The sequence below is a fragment of the Centrocercus urophasianus genome, unplaced genomic scaffold, assembly GCF_019232065.1.
Source record: "Centrocercus urophasianus isolate 14NV4802_14NV808 unplaced genomic scaffold, USGS_Curo_1.0 seq_10, whole genome shotgun sequence".
In the NCBI taxonomy this organism is placed as follows: Eukaryota; Metazoa; Chordata; class Aves; order Galliformes; family Phasianidae; genus Centrocercus; species Centrocercus urophasianus.
The window spans coordinates 50029229-50046605 of NW_024884142.1; the positions used below are offsets into that span (position 1 = coordinate 50029229).

General features: G+C 39.5%; 1 protein-coding gene across 4 annotated transcripts in view; it reads left to right on the forward strand.

Moving 5' to 3' along the window:
* The window catches only part of ARFGEF3 (ARFGEF family member 3), an 81353-nt gene that overhangs the window by 54821 nt on the left and 9155 nt on the right, over positions 1-17377 (forward strand). For all 4 annotated transcript variants that reach the window (XM_042810898.1, XM_042810904.1, XM_042810910.1 and 1 more), the window contains 16 exons: positions 140-305; positions 2436-2543; positions 2836-3051; positions 3302-3412; positions 4561-4711; positions 5182-5496; positions 6502-6635; positions 7929-8074; positions 8586-8765; positions 9443-9587; positions 10727-10849; positions 12036-12139; positions 12526-12670; positions 15468-15596; positions 16142-16318; positions 16866-16980. In XM_042810898.1, the coding sequence (XP_042666832.1) occupies positions 140-305; positions 2436-2543; positions 2836-3051; positions 3302-3412; positions 4561-4711; positions 5182-5496; positions 6502-6635; positions 7929-8074; positions 8586-8765; positions 9443-9587; positions 10727-10849; positions 12036-12139; positions 12526-12670; positions 15468-15596; positions 16142-16318; positions 16866-16980 (2465 nt within the window). The remainder of the gene's footprint in view (positions 1-139; positions 306-2435; positions 2544-2835; positions 3052-3301; positions 3413-4560; positions 4712-5181; positions 5497-6501; positions 6636-7928; positions 8075-8585; positions 8766-9442; positions 9588-10726; positions 10850-12035; positions 12140-12525; positions 12671-15467; positions 15597-16141; positions 16319-16865; positions 16981-17377) is intronic.

Consider the following 17377-nt stretch of genomic DNA (forward strand, 5'->3'; position numbering starts at 1 on the left):
ATTCTCTGTTAGTTCTTAGTCTTGTATAACTTCATTTCTACTTCTGCATCACCTTACGCTTAGGAATGGATCTAGTGCTAGAAACTCATGCTGTAGAACTTACTGTTGTCTTAATTCTGGCTTTTGTGGTTGCCTGCAGAAAGAGTTCATGAAGCAGGTACAGTCCAGTGGAGTGTTGATGATATTTTCCCAAGCCTGGGTTGAAGAACTGTACCACCAGGTACTAGAAAGGAACATGCTAGGGGAAGCTGGATACTGGGGAAGCCCTGAAGAACACAGCCTTCCACTTATTACCATGCTGACTGGTTAGTACAATGTTATGATGGCAGGAACTAACTTCCAATTGTGTCTAAAACAAGCTACAATAACACTCTGCTTTGGTCCAATACATACTGTGTAATCAGGCAGTGAGTGATGTTTCACTAATGTGCACCACTCAGTGGTGGCAAATACCTAAGTGCTTGCTCTGGGTCAGACAGGAAACTTTAAACTCTGGGTTTGAAAACAAATAAATCCACTGAAACTTCATAGTAGTCTTGAATCTCTGTGGTCAATGTGCCCCAAAGGTAATTAGACTGGAATGACTTGTTTGCTCAACTTGTGGGTTATCATCTGTGTGGTGGCAATGTCCCAAAGGCACAGTTATTATCAAGATCCAGATGAACAGAGACTCCTCCTTATTGCCTCTAGAGGAATGCTTGCTAATTAAGATAAATGATGAGGATATGGAATTAAAAAATAAAAAATTTTTAAAAAGGCACTTTTATTTTCTCTGAAAGGTGGCTGCCTTTTGTTTCAGGAGATACTGATAGACTTCAGGAGTTGTAAGGAAGAAATGCACTTCTTTAAATGCTACTGGACCCAGTATCCTACTGGTATTCCTAATAACTTATGTGTAAAATCATGTGAATTTTGGTTACCTTTAGAAAATATATTATGTTTATTTAAATTACTTGTAATCTGGACCCTGTTGTATATAATGAATATACCTGAATCACACAGCTGCTAGGCTCTCCAGTCAGTTGTAGGCTAGGTCACTCACTGAATTTCTCTGAACTTCTTCAGTTTACACAACATGAAGATGTGATATGCAGTTTTCTCTTTCCATAGGATGACTTTAGTAGCACCACTGTGTTGAAATTTTTAAAATCTGTCTGGGGATACATTTAAGTGTATGCATAAAGGAGAGTTCTGCATATTCTGGCCAAATGAATACAGAAGAATGTTTGACAGTATGGTGGGGACGGGAAAGGTTGATTTGTATACTGAACCAGAGCGTATTTTAGTTCTCTCAGCTTCAGTTACAGCAGGTTTGGTACCTTTTAATGATGAGTGGTAAGTCTGCTGTTTTCTTGATGTCATAGCAAAGCCATTTCTGTATGCCTTTGGTACAAACAAATATAAAGAGTGGATTCTGGTCTTGGAAGCTTTCCACAGAATTTTCCCCTTCGGTTCAGATTTGTGCTATGCTAGGGATATGCCAAATGGCAGTAGTGAGAAGCTGAAAACCCAGAGCATCTCTAACAAGTAATGAAAAACAATCCTTAGCTTCATTTGAGAGAAAAAAATATCTTATATGATCTGCTGAAAGGCAACAGGGTGCCTATGATACTACAGTGGTATAAAATACACTGTCTTTCTGAATGCACGTACTGTATGATTGCAAAGAAGTAATTAGAACAGTGTATGTATGGAGAACACTGCTTCTGCTGAGCCATTAACTGGTAATCAGAGAGCAATGTTCTGAGAGGTTGTTGCTGACTGTGTTGAGACCAGCGTTTCCTTTAAATATTGTATGATGAGCGGTCAGTTGGGAAGCTGAAACAAACACTTTTGGAAAAATAATAGCTATGTGAAAAAGAGACAGACGGGCTTCTAGGAAGCAAGTCAGGCCAGTGTCCTTAATATTAAACTCTGCGTTGCAAATTAGTCTTGTGTTGGAGTAAATGTTGACATTGAACCCATGTAGGTCTAATGCACTAACAATTCCATTTAGAAAATAGGATCCCAGTGTGTCGGGGGGACTGTGAGATATGGGAACACATGGTTACAGGATTTAGCAAGATTTTAAAGGAAATACTCAGAAATGCAGAGATTGTGCATAGGTGTGCAGAAGGTCCAAAACAATAAGAAATACCATGTGATCTTTACCAGAATTTCCACTGACTGTGTAATTTCAGGGAGCTCTTGGGAGTAAGGGTATTTCCACTCTATAAGAAAAAGCTGGTGATACCAGGCAAAGAATATAAAGTGCCACAACTTATGTTTATACCAAGGCTTCACCAGGCTGCCAGAAAATAGAATCTAAAAAGCATACATGAGAAATCAGGGACACCAAAACCTGCTTGAACGTGGATCCAGTAAGAGATACTTTCTTTTTGCCATCTGTTTGTTGAATAGTAAGTAATCTGTTGTTCTCTTTGATATTCTGTCAGACATCGATGGCTTGGGAAGCAGTATGGTTGGTGGCCAGTTGATGGCATCTGCTTCAGCTCAGTCTCCTCTTTCCCAGAATCAGAAGACAGATGATTCTGTTGTTGCAGGTATTGAGAATATATTGTAAGCACAAGTGTATCTACCAATGGTGAATTGTTCTATACCGTAAACACACTTGGGTTTAAGAACAGCAGTTTAAGATTTGAAGGAAGTGTGTCAGTGTATCCTGCATATGAGCTTCTTTTCTAGCTTTCAGGCTGTATACCTTTATTACCACCATATGAAGTCCAGCATGCAGGGGACATTTATGACTTCTTTTTTTGCATTTTTTAACTGTTGATAATAGAGATGCTGTTATGTCATTTTCCAGTAGTGATAGTAATGCATTTCTCACTCCAGGAGTTGCTTTTGCCCGATACCTCTTAATTGGCTGTTGGAAGAACTTGATTGACACTTTGTCCACACCGCTGACTGGTCGCATGGCAGGCAGCTCCAAGGGGCTGGCATTCATCTTGGGAGCAGAAGGAGCCAAAGAGCAGAACCAAAAGGAGAAGGACTCCATATGTTTGAGTCTGGATGGATTGAGGAGGGCAGCCCGCCTGAGCTGTGCCCTAGGTACTGCTGTGTTTTATGTTGCCGTGGCACACTCACAAAATGGGACTATAACTTTCCCTACGTGAATTTGGAAGAGAAAGCAGTATTCTTTTCTAGTCTGGGATGTTCAAGGAACCTGTAGAACTTCTCATAGAACTCACCTTACCTACAACATAGACATATACATCCATTTACTTGACTCAACCTGTCATTCAGATTGCTTGAGGTTAAGGAGGAAAAGCTAGTTAAACATTCTGCTGTTTGTTTACAGGAGTTGCTGCTAACTGTGCATCTGCTCTTGCCCAAATGGCTGCTGCGTCCTGTGTCCAAGAAGAGAAAGAGGAAAAAGAAATCCAAGAGCCCAGTGATGCTATAGCTCAAGGTGACAATGTGATTGAATGATCTACCTTATCTCATATTGTTTGCAGAGATGCAGATGGAAGGTGCTTTGCTATACACAAAAGAACGACAGAGGGGGATTATTTTTTTATAGGCATAGGGCAAGTAAGTCTAGAGGTTTCAATATATGTCTTGCTGTGGTAGGTTCTTAACAATATGTCATGTTAATTGTAATTTATATAGAACTGAAATCAGCTAAACAGCAAGTAAGGTTAACTGCTTTTTGTTGTTTTTTTTAATGTGCACTTCCCAAGTTTTGTGACACTTTTACAATGAGAGGGCATCAGAAAAACAGTATTTTGTTGCTGTGTTGTGTGAGAACATAAACTGAACCTGACTTGTCTTGAATCATGTTCAAGGAAGTTAACGATTAAAGAAATTAAATTAAAGAAGTTAAAGAAAAGGTATACCAGCTAAAATGTTTTGCACCCCTGTGCAGAAGTTCCTCACACAGTGAAAGTCAATAATGTCTTTTATGGCTGGTTGGAGATCAGGTAACATCTGATTTCTAATGGCAAGAAACCCATAACAAAGTATACATTTGCACTGATGACCCTACTTGGCACTGATTTCAGTGTCTTAGTAGAGAAAACAAACCTGAGGTCTGAGGGTAAGCTATCTTTTGAGCGCTCTGCTCGATATAACTGAATTGAGTTGGCCAGCCTGCATAGAAGCAAAAAAGAGGTAGTAGTAGTGGCCAGAGGCCATTAGCAAATGCTCTTTGTTGGGACTTTTATATGGAAATGAGGTGTAATCCACAAACCCTTTTTTCTATTGCAAAAGAGATTTTAGTAACAAATAAATAAATAAAAATCCAGCCAGCACAGAATAGGAACATGTACTATTGCTGGCAATGCTACATATGTTCTGTGGGCAATAAGATGTGAATTTGAGGCTAGAGGGTGTCAATCTCAGACTGATTTTTCATAAAATCAGTCCACAGGGATTTTCATTTTAAAACTGCCTTATGTTTATGTGGAAAAAATGAGATTCTGTAGTTTGTTTTTTATCTAAATTCAAACTTCTTTTGTAGCTTTCAGGCTGTATACCTTTATTACCACCATAAGAAGAAGCAAATGTTTGTTTAAAAGCTGGAGATGGCAATGTTCTTTTTGGTTTTTTGTGCTGCAGTGAAACAGAAAGTGGAGCAGAAACTGGAGCAGATGGGGAAAGTGCAGGGTGTCTGCCTACACACTGCTCATGTTTTGTGTATGGATGCAGTCCTAAATGTGGGTCTGGAGATGGGAAGCCACAATCAAGACTGCTGGCCTCATGTGTTCAGGTACTTAGCCGCTTTCCCAAAAGAAACATAATTTTCAATGTCTTGCCATGAAGTACCAGTCTGAGAAAAAGGACTTTACATACTCTGGGAGTCTTCTTCATAGCCAGTAACAGAGTGAATTAACTGTAATTAAATTGAATTAAATATCTGTAAGAGAAAAATCACTTCTTTCCACATCTGTTTGGAGACTAAATCAGTGCTTAGAAACTTCAGTGTTGTCAGAAGACTGTGTCAGATCCTGAAACCTAAATGGCCATTCAAGTTCCTCAGATAGGCTGTTTGCTATATGAGGACATGGAAGGCCAAGGGATGTAAGATGACACACTATCTGTGATGTGTCTGAGAGTTTTGCTTACAGCATGCTTCTGACTTGAGTAGAGACTCAGGGATTTCTTCAGTGAGTCCTCTGATTTAGGGACACAAGAGCTGTTGTTCTGTGGCTTTAATCCTTCTTTTCCTTCTGTTCTCAGGGTGTGTGAGTACATCAGCACTCTGGAGCACACCCATTTCAGTGATGGCACCTCCCAGCCCTGCCTTACCATCACCCAGTCACAGCAGGCACCTGGAGGCCCACATTCAGACACTGAGCTGGGAGAGACTCCTCAGGAACAGACCCCTGAGCAGGAGACCACCCTCAGCAGTAATCCTGTCATTCAGCCAGTTTCCATCCAGGAACTTGTCAAGGAGAGCAGTAAGGGCAGAGCTTTCGACTTCCGTGGAGGCAGCTTGCTGTGTGGGACCAGTGCTGCCAAGGCTGTTCTCACACTCTCCACACAAGCAGATAGGTAAAAGTGTCACTAGATTCTCTGCTCCTAAAACAAGACCAACATAGACCTTTCTGTGATGCAGTGGGCCCTGATCCTTATGTCTATTGCAGCCACTTGCTTCAGTTGAGTTTTACAGGGGAGCTACGTATCACAGCCAGCAGCTCTTAAAAGACTTGGTTTTCTGCACCTTTGCTGTACTTGCCCTGCTTTTTGGAAGCGCTGGGATGGGTGTGTCTGAATCTGCCAGTAAATCACATGCATCCTAGGAGTGGTAGTTCTATTGCTTGCATGTAAGTTAACCTATTTTGTTTGCTCATTAAAGCAGACCAAGAAAAAGAATAGGTGTCATGCCTTGACAGGAAGGGACGGAAGCAGTTCCTACTGTCAGAACAACAGAAAGTTTTTCATGGAAAGCAGAATCAGGGAATCATGATTGTGTTAACTTCTGGCTGTACCATGTGTAATTTCTTTGTGGTGGAAACTTGCCTTGAATCTGTGCAAAATTTTAAGGGTACAGGTTTATCTCTTAAATCTTAAGAGCTCATTGCAGTTGAAAATAATGGCTCTTGTTTATATTCCTGCATAGCAATTCAGATATAGCAGCTTTAGATCTAAGACTTAAATTCAATTCTTTGTCATGTTAAGGGGCTTTACAGATGGAGCAAACTGCTAAGATCAGTGAAGCTCTGATGATGTAAGTTGGGAGAGCTGAGCATATTAGTTTTTGTAATTATTGTTTATGAACTGTCTATGCAGTTAAGATCCACTTAAGGGGCAGTGGTGATTCCTTGGAAAAGTGCTTTTTTGTCATAGTGCTGCATTTGTATCTTGGAAGGGTTCTGTTTGGTCCTACAACGCTCTACCACTCTCCAATTGATAATATTTCTGGATCAAGGTCTTGCTGTGTGTGTTGCCAGAGGCAACACACAGCAGTTATGTACATTTAAAGGTTTTCCTCTTGCAAATACATTTAAATCTCCATATCATTAATTTTTCAGTTGATTTCTATTCTTCTATTCACAGGCTCTTTGAAGATGCTGCTGATAAGTTAAATTTGATGGCACTGGCAGGCTTCCTTTACCAGCTCAAGAAGGCTTCTCAGGCCCAACTTTTCCATTCTGTCACAGATACAGTTGATTACTCCCTAGCAATGCCAGGTAGAAAAAAAAAAACAAAACAAAGCAAACACAGACTTCTTTGTCTCACATACAGCTGTATGGCTTGCAAAATTAGCTTTGTACTACCTTTTAGTACTTTGCAACATTTTCTTAAGGTTTTAATTTTTCCACTTAAATTTCAGGGTATAAAGAAAACAGTATTTATTCTAATAAGATCTTTCTGTAGGGAGTACTGCAAAATCTTTAGAAAAGACAAAGAACTTTTTTTAGACAAGGACCACATCTACCCCTGCTGTGAGACGCTTCAAAGGACATTTGCTTAGAAGTGTTCGTAAAATGAGTGATAACAAATGAAGCATGCAATTGAGAAATGAAAAATTCAGCAGTGGAAGTTGTCTGCTTACTCTTCCCCAGCAAAGTGAAGCATATACCTTACAGTACAAAACCTGTAGAAAGTTGTGTGTCCTGTAGCAGACATGAAAACTTAATTGGTTTCTCCTTTCCCTGGGGTGTTACTTAGCATTATCTCAGTATAAAAATTAGTCATTCTTTTTTGGTTCCTCCTTGTCTCCAATTGCTTTTTTTTTTTTTTTTTTTTTTTTTTTTTTTTAAGTAAAAAAAGGTATGGCATTATGTGTAGCAGTAAGTCAACAGTAGTAGTAATAATGATATCCACATTAAGGTAGGGCAATTAATTGGATATATATTTTTACACTGAAAGTGGCATATACATATTTTAAACTAGCATATTCTAATGAGACAATGAAGTGTATTTTCAAATATTACAAGAGGAAAGGAAGATGAATTGTTTTCAGTAGGAAGTAAAAGTATTAGTGGCTGTAGAACACATGATACTTTTCTCAAATTCTCTGCTTCTCACCAATTGTGTGGTAGTAAGTACAAAAGACAAAGCAACACAAAATAATCTGCAGTCTATATTCTTTCCTGTAGATGTCACCAGAGGTCTTCACAACTACTATTTGGCTCTCAGTAGCAATTGTTTACCTCCTTGCTTAACTTGTCTGCTTTTATCCATACTGGATATCATAATTGAATTATAATGCATTATTTTCCAAGTCGTTATGTTTTAAAAACGTTCCCAAAAAATCTTTCCTCAAAGGAAAATGAGATGTTTTTATTGCATTGTTCACAAAGCTTGGGTCTATCTCCTGCTCTTTTACCTACCCAGGTATAAGCTGTGTTTTACACTGATTTCTTTCTGGCTGAGCATTATAAATTTTGAACCTGATTTACATTTCTCTTTAGACATCCAGAGATGAAGGAGCAGCTTTTTGTTTACGCTTCTGTTTATTTTGTTTTACTCCCTTGTAGGAGAAGTAAAATCCACCCAGGACAGGAGAAGTGCACTTCACTTGTTCCGACTTGGTGATGCCATGCTCAGAATTGTGAGGAGTAAATCCCGCCCACTGCTCCACCTCATGCGCTGCTGGAGCCTGGTGGCACCTCACCTGGTGGAGGTAGGATTGGGGAGAAGATGGGAATGTGTGCAAGGGATGGCAAAGCTGAAAAAGCTGAAGAAGGCATAATGGTCTTCTTGTAATATGTAACAGCCCTTAACATTGTGTCCTATTTGATCTGTTCTCTTCACTTTTAAGTTCCATAAGTGGCCAAATATAAGCATGACCAAATGCCACTTTTTATCAAATATGATGTATATACATAAAAACTTTTAAAAGGGAAAAATTGTCACCTGGTAGCAACAAAAGGTAGTACTTGACATGAGATCTGTTCTGTGGGGTTTATTATTTAATTTATTTTTAGCTGTCTGCTCCTTCAATTTTCATTAAATCTTTAGGCATCTGTGAGACCCCAAGCAGCTCATAGTCTCAATCACCCATTTCCATAGCAGTACTTTCCCATTTTCTTGGCAAATGGGCTCTCTAGTCATGATGAAGCTCTCATTAGGGTTTGGCATCATGAAGTGCTTTTGTGTTTGGGTGAAGTCTTATACTCTTCCTCTCCCTGCAGGCTGCCTGTCACAGGGAGAGGCATGTGTCTCGGAAGGCTGTCTCTTTCATCCATGACATCCTTACCGAAGTGCTGACAGACTGGAATGAACCTTCTCATTTTCATTTTAATGAGTCACTTTTCCGCCCCTTTGAGCGTATCATGCAGCTGGAGCTGTGTGATGAGGATGTGCAAGACCAGGCAAGTCGGCCCTGACTAGGGTGCCTGTATCTGACCTACCATAAGAAGGCCCATAAGAAGGATGGTCAGCAGAGTGCACTTGATCCACTTGAATATTTCCCAAATGCCCTTCAAATGGTGTCCCTCAATTATCTTCAGGAATTCAGGAGGGCCCTGCCTACCTAAATCAGCATTATGGTAGCATACAGATATCTTTCTGTACTTCAAAAGAGCCTTGACATGTTGCTGTTCAGTGTAGCTTACTATTTTTCTTCTGTAAAGCAGTTGTGAATGATATATGTGTGGCCCTATTCCACAGTCAGGTCTTCCTTCAGGAGCAGACCCAAATGTGATGCTTGAACCTACCAAATTATTGTTATATTTCCCAAGATTCTAGCACACCAGGCATTATAACAGTACCTTTGGAGAATAATGTTACACAATGCAGAAGCTCTGTTTTCAGAACTCTGCCCCTGACTACTTACCTGTTTATTGCTTAGACTAGCTGTTTAGTAGAAGTACATCTGGCTTTAAAGTGATTTAATTAAATTATCTAACAAAAAAAAAGTCTAGATTTTGAAATCCAGATAAAAGAGTATATCTAGAAACGTGTTTAAAACCTTCCTCATTCCTTCTGCAGGTCCAGCTTTGTATCAGTTCTGGTTTTATTCTTTGAGCCTTTCCTACACTGTTTGCAGGTGGTCACCTCCATAGGAGAGCTGGTGGAAATGTGTTCTACCCAGATCCAGTCAGGATGGAGACCCCTGTTCAGTGCCCTGGAAACAGTTCACAGCGGCAATAAGTCAGAGGTTAAAGAGTACCTTGTAGGAGAATACTCTATGGGTAAGGTCTTCAGCACTGACTATTTTGTGTATTCTTCTGTTTCGCAATCTAATTCCTTGAGGCCCCAAGAAATAACTCAGTACATTTTAAATGCCTGACCTGAATAGATACTCTGAAACAGTATAGCTCACAAAGGCACTGTTATACTCTAAGACTGTACTAACGTATCTGATTTATTAGGTTGGGAGTAAAAGCAGAGATAATTCCATTTCTATCCTTTCAGTTCTGGCAGATGAGTATAATAAGAAAAAAATGCTTCAAACCTACTTGAATATTTTTGAGCAAAAAGACAGTGTGTGAGTGCTGAGCATAGTTGAGTTCTTGTCACTGCCCTGCTGTAGTGACTGCATTCAGTCACTGCCTCTCTTGTCAACCGTCTTTCTTGCCATGTGAAACCTCCTGCTCTTAAACATCAATGTCAGTTGGTGTGATACTCCAGGTAGGTACTTGTCCAAGCACTCGATCACAGGGATTCTAATTACTAGTGCTGTTACAAATCATTTGCTTTACAATTGATCCTACGTCTCTCTCAGACATCATTGCAAGTATGGAAGCTGGGTAGTTAGGACAAATAATTTTAATCTGTCCTTTTGACACATTTACAGGTTAATAAATGTTACAAGCCATGCATGAGGGGTATGGTTTGCATCCGAAATTTTGTCTTTCAGATCTGTTATTGTCATAGCAAAATGCAAGTTTATACAGCTTTTGTAGACTGATTAATTACTTAAGAAAAACAAAGCTATTTTGTCACTGTATCATCAGAAGAGTCAGAATAGTTTTCAGTGTAACTGCTGTGTCGTCTTGACAGTTAGGACTAAGGCTCCACCAAACAAAAATGTTACACAACTGCTGATTGCATGTACCTGCTCTTACCATGTGGGCACTGGTAAGCAGATATTTTTTATAGATGTTGTGAAGAAAGGAGTCAGCATTACTTTCAATGTAGGGTTACGCAAGTTGCCTTGGGAGCAAAAGAGGAAAAAGCATGTTAGTTTTTACTTCTAAGATGACTGGGGCATTTCTGTCTCTTCCCGGAACAGAATTGATTTTACAGATCCAGCTAAATTGTTTAGGAACTGTTGGGAATTCATCTTTATGGGGGATGGGAAAAAGTCCTCATCTTGTAATTTCCACAGGGAAACGCCAGGCCCCAGTGTTTGATGTCTTTGAAGCATTCCTAAACACTGACAGCATCCAGGTCTTTGCCAATGCCGCCACCAGTTATATTATGTGCCTTATGAAGTTTGTGAAAGGACTGGGTAAATGCTTTTATTTTCCTTATCTTTTATTAACTTACGCTATGTCAAACTTGATTCTGCCAAAGATGAGAATCCTGCTTTGTAATACAGAGTACTGTAGGGAAAAGAGAGGCAGTGTCTCAGTTTCTCAAGAATAAAGTCCAAAATGATCGAAAGAGAACTTCGGAAACATTTTGAATGCTATCAAGGGTATGAGTTATAATAGAAGCAAAAATACATCTCTCTCTTTTAAATGGTTTCGTCACTTGATCTTATTTACATCAGGACTTGCGTAAGTTCAGTTTAAAAAAAAAATAAAAGAACACAATAATGGAGATAAGACCCTGGCACTGTGCAGTGACAGCACAGATTGTTTGTAACAGATGGTATGTCTTATATTTAGAGGTCAAAGCTACATGGCTTCTTTGCACCCTTTCCCACCTCAGCAGTGTTTTGCATATGCAGTGCTGAAAACCTGCTGAACCTTGATTGAGATCATAAGCATTAATTTTTCTGTTGCATTACTGAGGACAGCAGAGACAAGGTGTGTCAAGTCTCAGTGTAATCTTGGTGTTTCACCAAACTTCAGAGTAGAGGAGGGTGCTGCTGGGTCATTCAACCCACAAGTTCTTTTGCTTGCCTTGATTGTTGCAGTTAAACAGTTTTCATTGAAATGTAAAATTGGTATATTTTTCCCATATGTAAATTGCAAAATTTCTAGTAAACAGTAAAGGTGAACTGTTTTTTTTCTTTATACATATGAATACAACTTAGGCCAAAGGATCCACAGGGATAGTAAGGTTTGGAAGTACCTAATTGCAATTATTCCTTTCCTGTTAAGTTATTTCACCATTTATATCAATGGGGGACAGAATTCAGTTCATGATGATGGACTGGAATCGTAATCATTATTACAAAAGAGAAATAAACTTGCTCGTCCAGTACAGCAAGGAGAACTTGCATCCCTTGTGTAGAAATGTTGTCATATTTCTTCTAGGTTTCTTAGTTTCATGAGATAAGTTTGTCCCATTTGTGGTTACACATCAAAAAGCAAGATATGAGAATCATTCAGTTGTCATCTAATAAGATCAGACAAAGAATGATTTCTGCATTCTATTCAGACAGTGGAATTCAACTGCATGAAAAACAAAGCTAATCCTGTTTGTTTCTCTTCTGTCCCTCCCACTGCTGCCTTTTCCATCCCCAGGGGAAGTAGATTGTAAGGAGATGGGTGACTGTGTGCCAGGATCAGGATCAGCATCTACAGACTTGTGCCTTCCCGCGCTTGATTACCTCAGGAGATGTTCTCAGGTACAGTGAACAATCTTGCACAGGTACTAACATGGCCTAGGAGACAGTCCTGTTCTCAAGGCTTTGCATCACTGGTTAGGTAATATGCATGAATACAATAGAATTTGCTACAGAGCTGTTGGTAAGAGGCTGCACTGCCAGATGGAGACTGGCAATCTGAAGGATCCTCGTGAGTTCTGAGCCAGCTAACAGCAGGAAAACTGAGGAGGTGACAGCACTCAGAACTGAAGGGCATGTGGGGAAAAAAAACATTCAAAACCTAACAGTAGCACATCCAGAGTGACATAAATTCTTATTTGCACAGTTACTATAAAACAGAGCTAAAAGTAGTGACGTTTCTCTTATGTATTTTTTTTCTCTCTCTTTTTTTTTTTTTTTTTTTTTAGTTGTTAGCCAAAATCTACAAAATGCCCTTGAAACCTATTTTCCTCAGTGGCCGGCTGGTTAATATGCCCCGAAGAGTGCAGGAGCAGTCAGCCAGCAGTGAGGATGGCATTGAGTGCATCCTTTCTGACTTTGATGATGACACTGGTAAGTGCATTGAAAGCTGGAAATGTAGGATTAATCAATTTTTTCTTTTACATGTCACTGTAAATTTTGCCAACTGCTGAAAGCAAAAAGGAGGGGAAAAACTTCACGGAGTTTATTGTGTCTGTTGTCTGTATGCACATACAACTCAGAGTTCAGATCCTGTCAATTTCTGTATGTTAAAAGCTACAACTCATGTATGAGAAAAATGCAACCAGTGTCATGGGAGAAGGCAATAATATTGTAATAAAATGAATAAATATCAGGGTACTTAACATGTTATAATACAGCGAATACAGACATATGTCTGAGAGCAAACACAAAAGTACTTTCTGGAACCACAGCTACTGTTAAGGAATGAAAACCTTTTGAGGTTGATGCTGACAGCCCTTCCTTTCACAGAAAAACTGTCAGTGTTGAGTTGAAGTTTACAAAGATAAAGAATACTTACTTAAATATGTTTCCAGACTTAAGTGCCATGGTCTGTTGAACCAAATGAACTAAAATCAGTAGGAAGTGCTGTGACCTCCAGAAAAATGACGAACATTATTCTCCTAGTTATCCGTGTTGCTTTTGTGGGTTGTGGATTAATCAGGTGTTTGAAGAACACCGGAACTAGATGTGCATGGAGCCAAGCAATAGAGAAACGCAGACATAGTGCTTCTGAATCCACGCTGGCCCTCTGAAGCAGAAGCTGGTAATGTATTAGAACAATACTAAGTAAACCGAGTTTACAAAAACAGAAGGCAGTGCCTCACTGGGCACTGGGGTCCCTGAGAAAAGGGCTGTTGACATCATCTACCTAGACTTCAGAAAAGTCTTTGACACTGTCTCCCAGAGTATTCTAGATAAGCTGGCAGCCTATGGCTTGGACACTCTTTGCTGGGTGAAGAACTGGCTGGAGGGTAAGGCCTAGAAAGTGGTGGTGAATAGAGTTAAATCCAGCTTGCCACCCATCATGAGTGATGTTCCCCAAGGATTGGTAACGGGGCTTGTCCTGTTCCATATCTTTATTGGTGACCTGGACAAGGGGATAGAGTGCACCCTCAGTAAGCTGGCACACAACAGCAAGCTGGGAGAAAGTGGTGTTCTGCCAGGGAGTAGGAGGGCTCCTCTGAGGGATCTGGACAGGCTGGATAGCTGGGCTAAAAATAATGTGATTAAGTTTAACAAGACAAAATGATGAGTCCTGCACTTTTACCACAACAACTCCAGTCAACGCTACAGGCTTGGGTCAGAATGGATGGCTAGAAGACTATGTGGAAGAAGTATGGACCTGGGGGTATTGGTTGATGCTCAGCTAAACATGAGCCAGCAGTATTCCCAGGTAGCCAAAGAAGGCCAGTGGCATCCTGGATTGTATCAGAAGTGCTGCCAGTAGGAGCGAGTGATCATCCCTCTGTACTCAGCACTGGTGAGGCCACACCTTGAGTAGTTTGTTCAGTTTTGGGCCTTTTTCTTCAAGAAAGATGTCCATCAAGGCTCTGGAAGGTGTTCAGAGAATGGCAGCAAAGCTGGTGAAAGGTCTGGAGCACAAGCCCTATGAGGAGCACCTGAGGAGACTATAATCGTTTAGTCTGGAAAAGAGAAGGGGAGACTTTACAGCTCTCTTCAAGTCTTTGAAAGGATTATTTTATATAACTAATGATAGGACTGAAGAGAATGGCTTCAAGTTGCAACAGGGGGATTCAGGTTGGTTGTTAGGAAAAATTTCTTCTCCAAAAGAGTGGTCAGGTACTGGAAGAGGCTGATAACAGAGGTGGTTCAGCCACCATCCCTGGAGCTGTTTAAGAAACATGTAGATGCTGTACTAAAGAATGTGGTTTAGTGGGGAAGTATTGGTGGCAGGTGGATGGTTGGTTTGGATGGTCTTGGAGGTGTTATCCAACCTTGGTGATTCTGTGATTCTATGAAAAGTCAGTTCCAAGATCTTGCAGAATGTTTTAGCCTACTTTGCCTTAGGGTAGTGCAGTGTATTTTCATAGTGTCTTTTATTCCATGCCAAATTATTCAATAAGTTGCTAACAGAGAATGTTTTTAGCTCTTCCAGATTTGAAGATAGCCAGACTTAGTGCTGAGTGAGTTGTGCTATTTCCTCACTTAGAAAGATAATTAAATAATTCTGTACAAAACAGGTACAAACCGTTCTGGGCAGATTTGCGGTACTAGTGAGATCCCTTAGTGTTATGTATCTCACATACAACTCTACTGCTTGCAGGATTTCCTGTGCATTCTTATGGTTTTAATTTTTCCAGTTGAAATTTCAAAGTGCAAATAAAACACATCTAGTCTAGTTGAATCTTTTTGTAGGGGCAATTCAAAACCTTTAGAAGGGCTCAGCCCTTCTAAATGTCCATTTCTTTGGACATGTACCATATCTGCATCTTTTGTAAAACAATTCAGAGGACATTCATTTCATTACTGGACTTAACATTTTTTATGCTTTTTAAGAAAGAACTAGAAGATTCAATTGGCTAACTTGTCACTCAAGACTTGAAAATAACTTTAAAAAAAAATAAAACAGCAATTGGACTAGTGGGAATGGCAAACTTAGACGAGAAAAAGGTATGTAGAGGAGGAAGAGTGGGACAAAACATGAAACTAAATTAAAGGGAAAGAAAAGGAGACAATCTTTTCAAAAACTGATATTGCCCTCTGCAATTATACCACAGCAGTGAAATGAGAAAGTACTTACAATATTTTAAGTTATTTAATTGCTTAGTTTCCATCACTCTCTGAGTTCCACCTGTGGTCAGTGCAGTGTCACACTGCTTTTTAAAGTTTGTTTTCTTACTTGTAGGCCTTATCAATGTCTGGATTATTCTGCTGGAAGAATTAACAACTGCCATATCCAACTGTCCCCGCCAGCACCAGCCTCCAACTCTGGATCTGCTCTTTGAATTGCTGCGGGATGTTGCCAAGACACCTGGTAATTAAAGGATAAACTCTGAGCTACTGGAGCCCTGGCCTGTCCCTTGTAGAATACTAACCCACCTCTATAAACTGTGATATTCTTCGTCTGCTGCACAGACATGCTCAAATACAATGAAATTTTCTCAGAATGGGATTTGTGGTTCCAGTTAGTTAACCTATTGTTCTGTGGTGACAGAAGGCATGTTGTAGGAGTACGTTTAAGTCCTGCATACACAAATTAAGAGGTGCAGTATTCTGTCAGTGTCCTGGCTACAGAAAACATTTGCAAGTGATGGAAACTCATAAAATTATACAGTCCTGTAGGTCTCCTGAGCAGCACAGGAGATTCACAGTTGAGTAAACATTCATGTACTCAGAACTAAAACTAATCTCATAATGAAATCTACAACTGCACCCTTCTCTTAACCCATAAAAAAGAGTTTCAGAAACTGCCTTCTCTAGAATCACCCCTGGCTTCAAGCTTGGAATGAATTAAGAAACGTATCTTGAATGTAGGCTGTGTAAGCAAAAATATGCAACCATCATTGTGTTTATTTTAAGGCCCAGGATTTGGCATTTTCGCGGTTGTACATCTTCTTCTTCCTACGATGTCCCTTTGGCTCCATCGCAGCCATGGTGACCATTCTTACTGGGATGTGGCATCTGCTAATTTCAAGCATGCCATTGGCCTTTCTTGTGAACTCGTAGTGGAGCACATTCAAAACTTCATACACTCAGGTATGTCCTAACACTATCAAATCTCCTGATAGTTGTTTAATGGCACGTTACTGAATAGCTACCTGGGGAGGTGATTTCTTTGCTTTTTTGGTTGCTCAAGTGTAAAACAAGAGGAGGAGGGTTAAGAATTTGTTTTCTTTTTTATTAACAAATAGAAAAAATATAACTTGAAAAGGGACTTGTGGAGGTTATTCAGTCCATGCTGTTGCTCAGACAAGGGCTAACTTCAAAATTAAATAATCACAGTGTTCATTTCCAAAAGAAGACAATGAGACTTCAATCTTAAGGAACATTCAGAAACAGAAGCTAACAGAATTTCTCTAGTATAACTGAAGTCTACACATTTTAAATCATTAACCTCAAAAGGACAGTTCTCATTTCAATAGGATGTGATGCATGTTTCAAAACATGAACTCTACTGATATCTACATAAAAAGAATTGGTTTTGCAAAGTTTCTGATTTGCAGTAAGCATGTCAAGACTGTCTTTAATTGCAATGCAAAGGCAATGATGCTAAATAAAACCAGTTTGTATCTTTTCCTTACAGATATTGGTTATGAAAATATGATCAATACTATGCTAAAAGATCTTTTCAAGTTGCTGGTCGCCTGTGTAGCAGAACCAACAGAAATTATTTCCAGAGTTGGCTGCTCTTGTATCAGGTAACAATCTGTTAGCATATTAAAAAAAAAGAGAAAAGTACTTGTGGACAGACTAAGTTGGCTAGCATCTCAGAAGTCTGCAATATATCTCTCTTTTAGACTTATCAGCCTCTTTTTTTTTTTTTTTTTTTAACTGTTTTCTGTCTGTTTTAGAACCTGTAGTTTTGCACATTGCTATGTCTGTCATTCCCGTAAAAATATTTGCACAATACATATGTACAGTTAGTCGATAATTAATCCTTAGGAAAAATAATTAAAGGGCTTTCTGTGGCAATTCACAGGTCTTTGAGCATAGTGGATATCTTTACAGTCTTCAGCTTATTGCAATCACAGTCAAAATGAACACTCCATTATATACTTACAGAACATATAGTTCTTCTTCAGGAGAGATGATTGT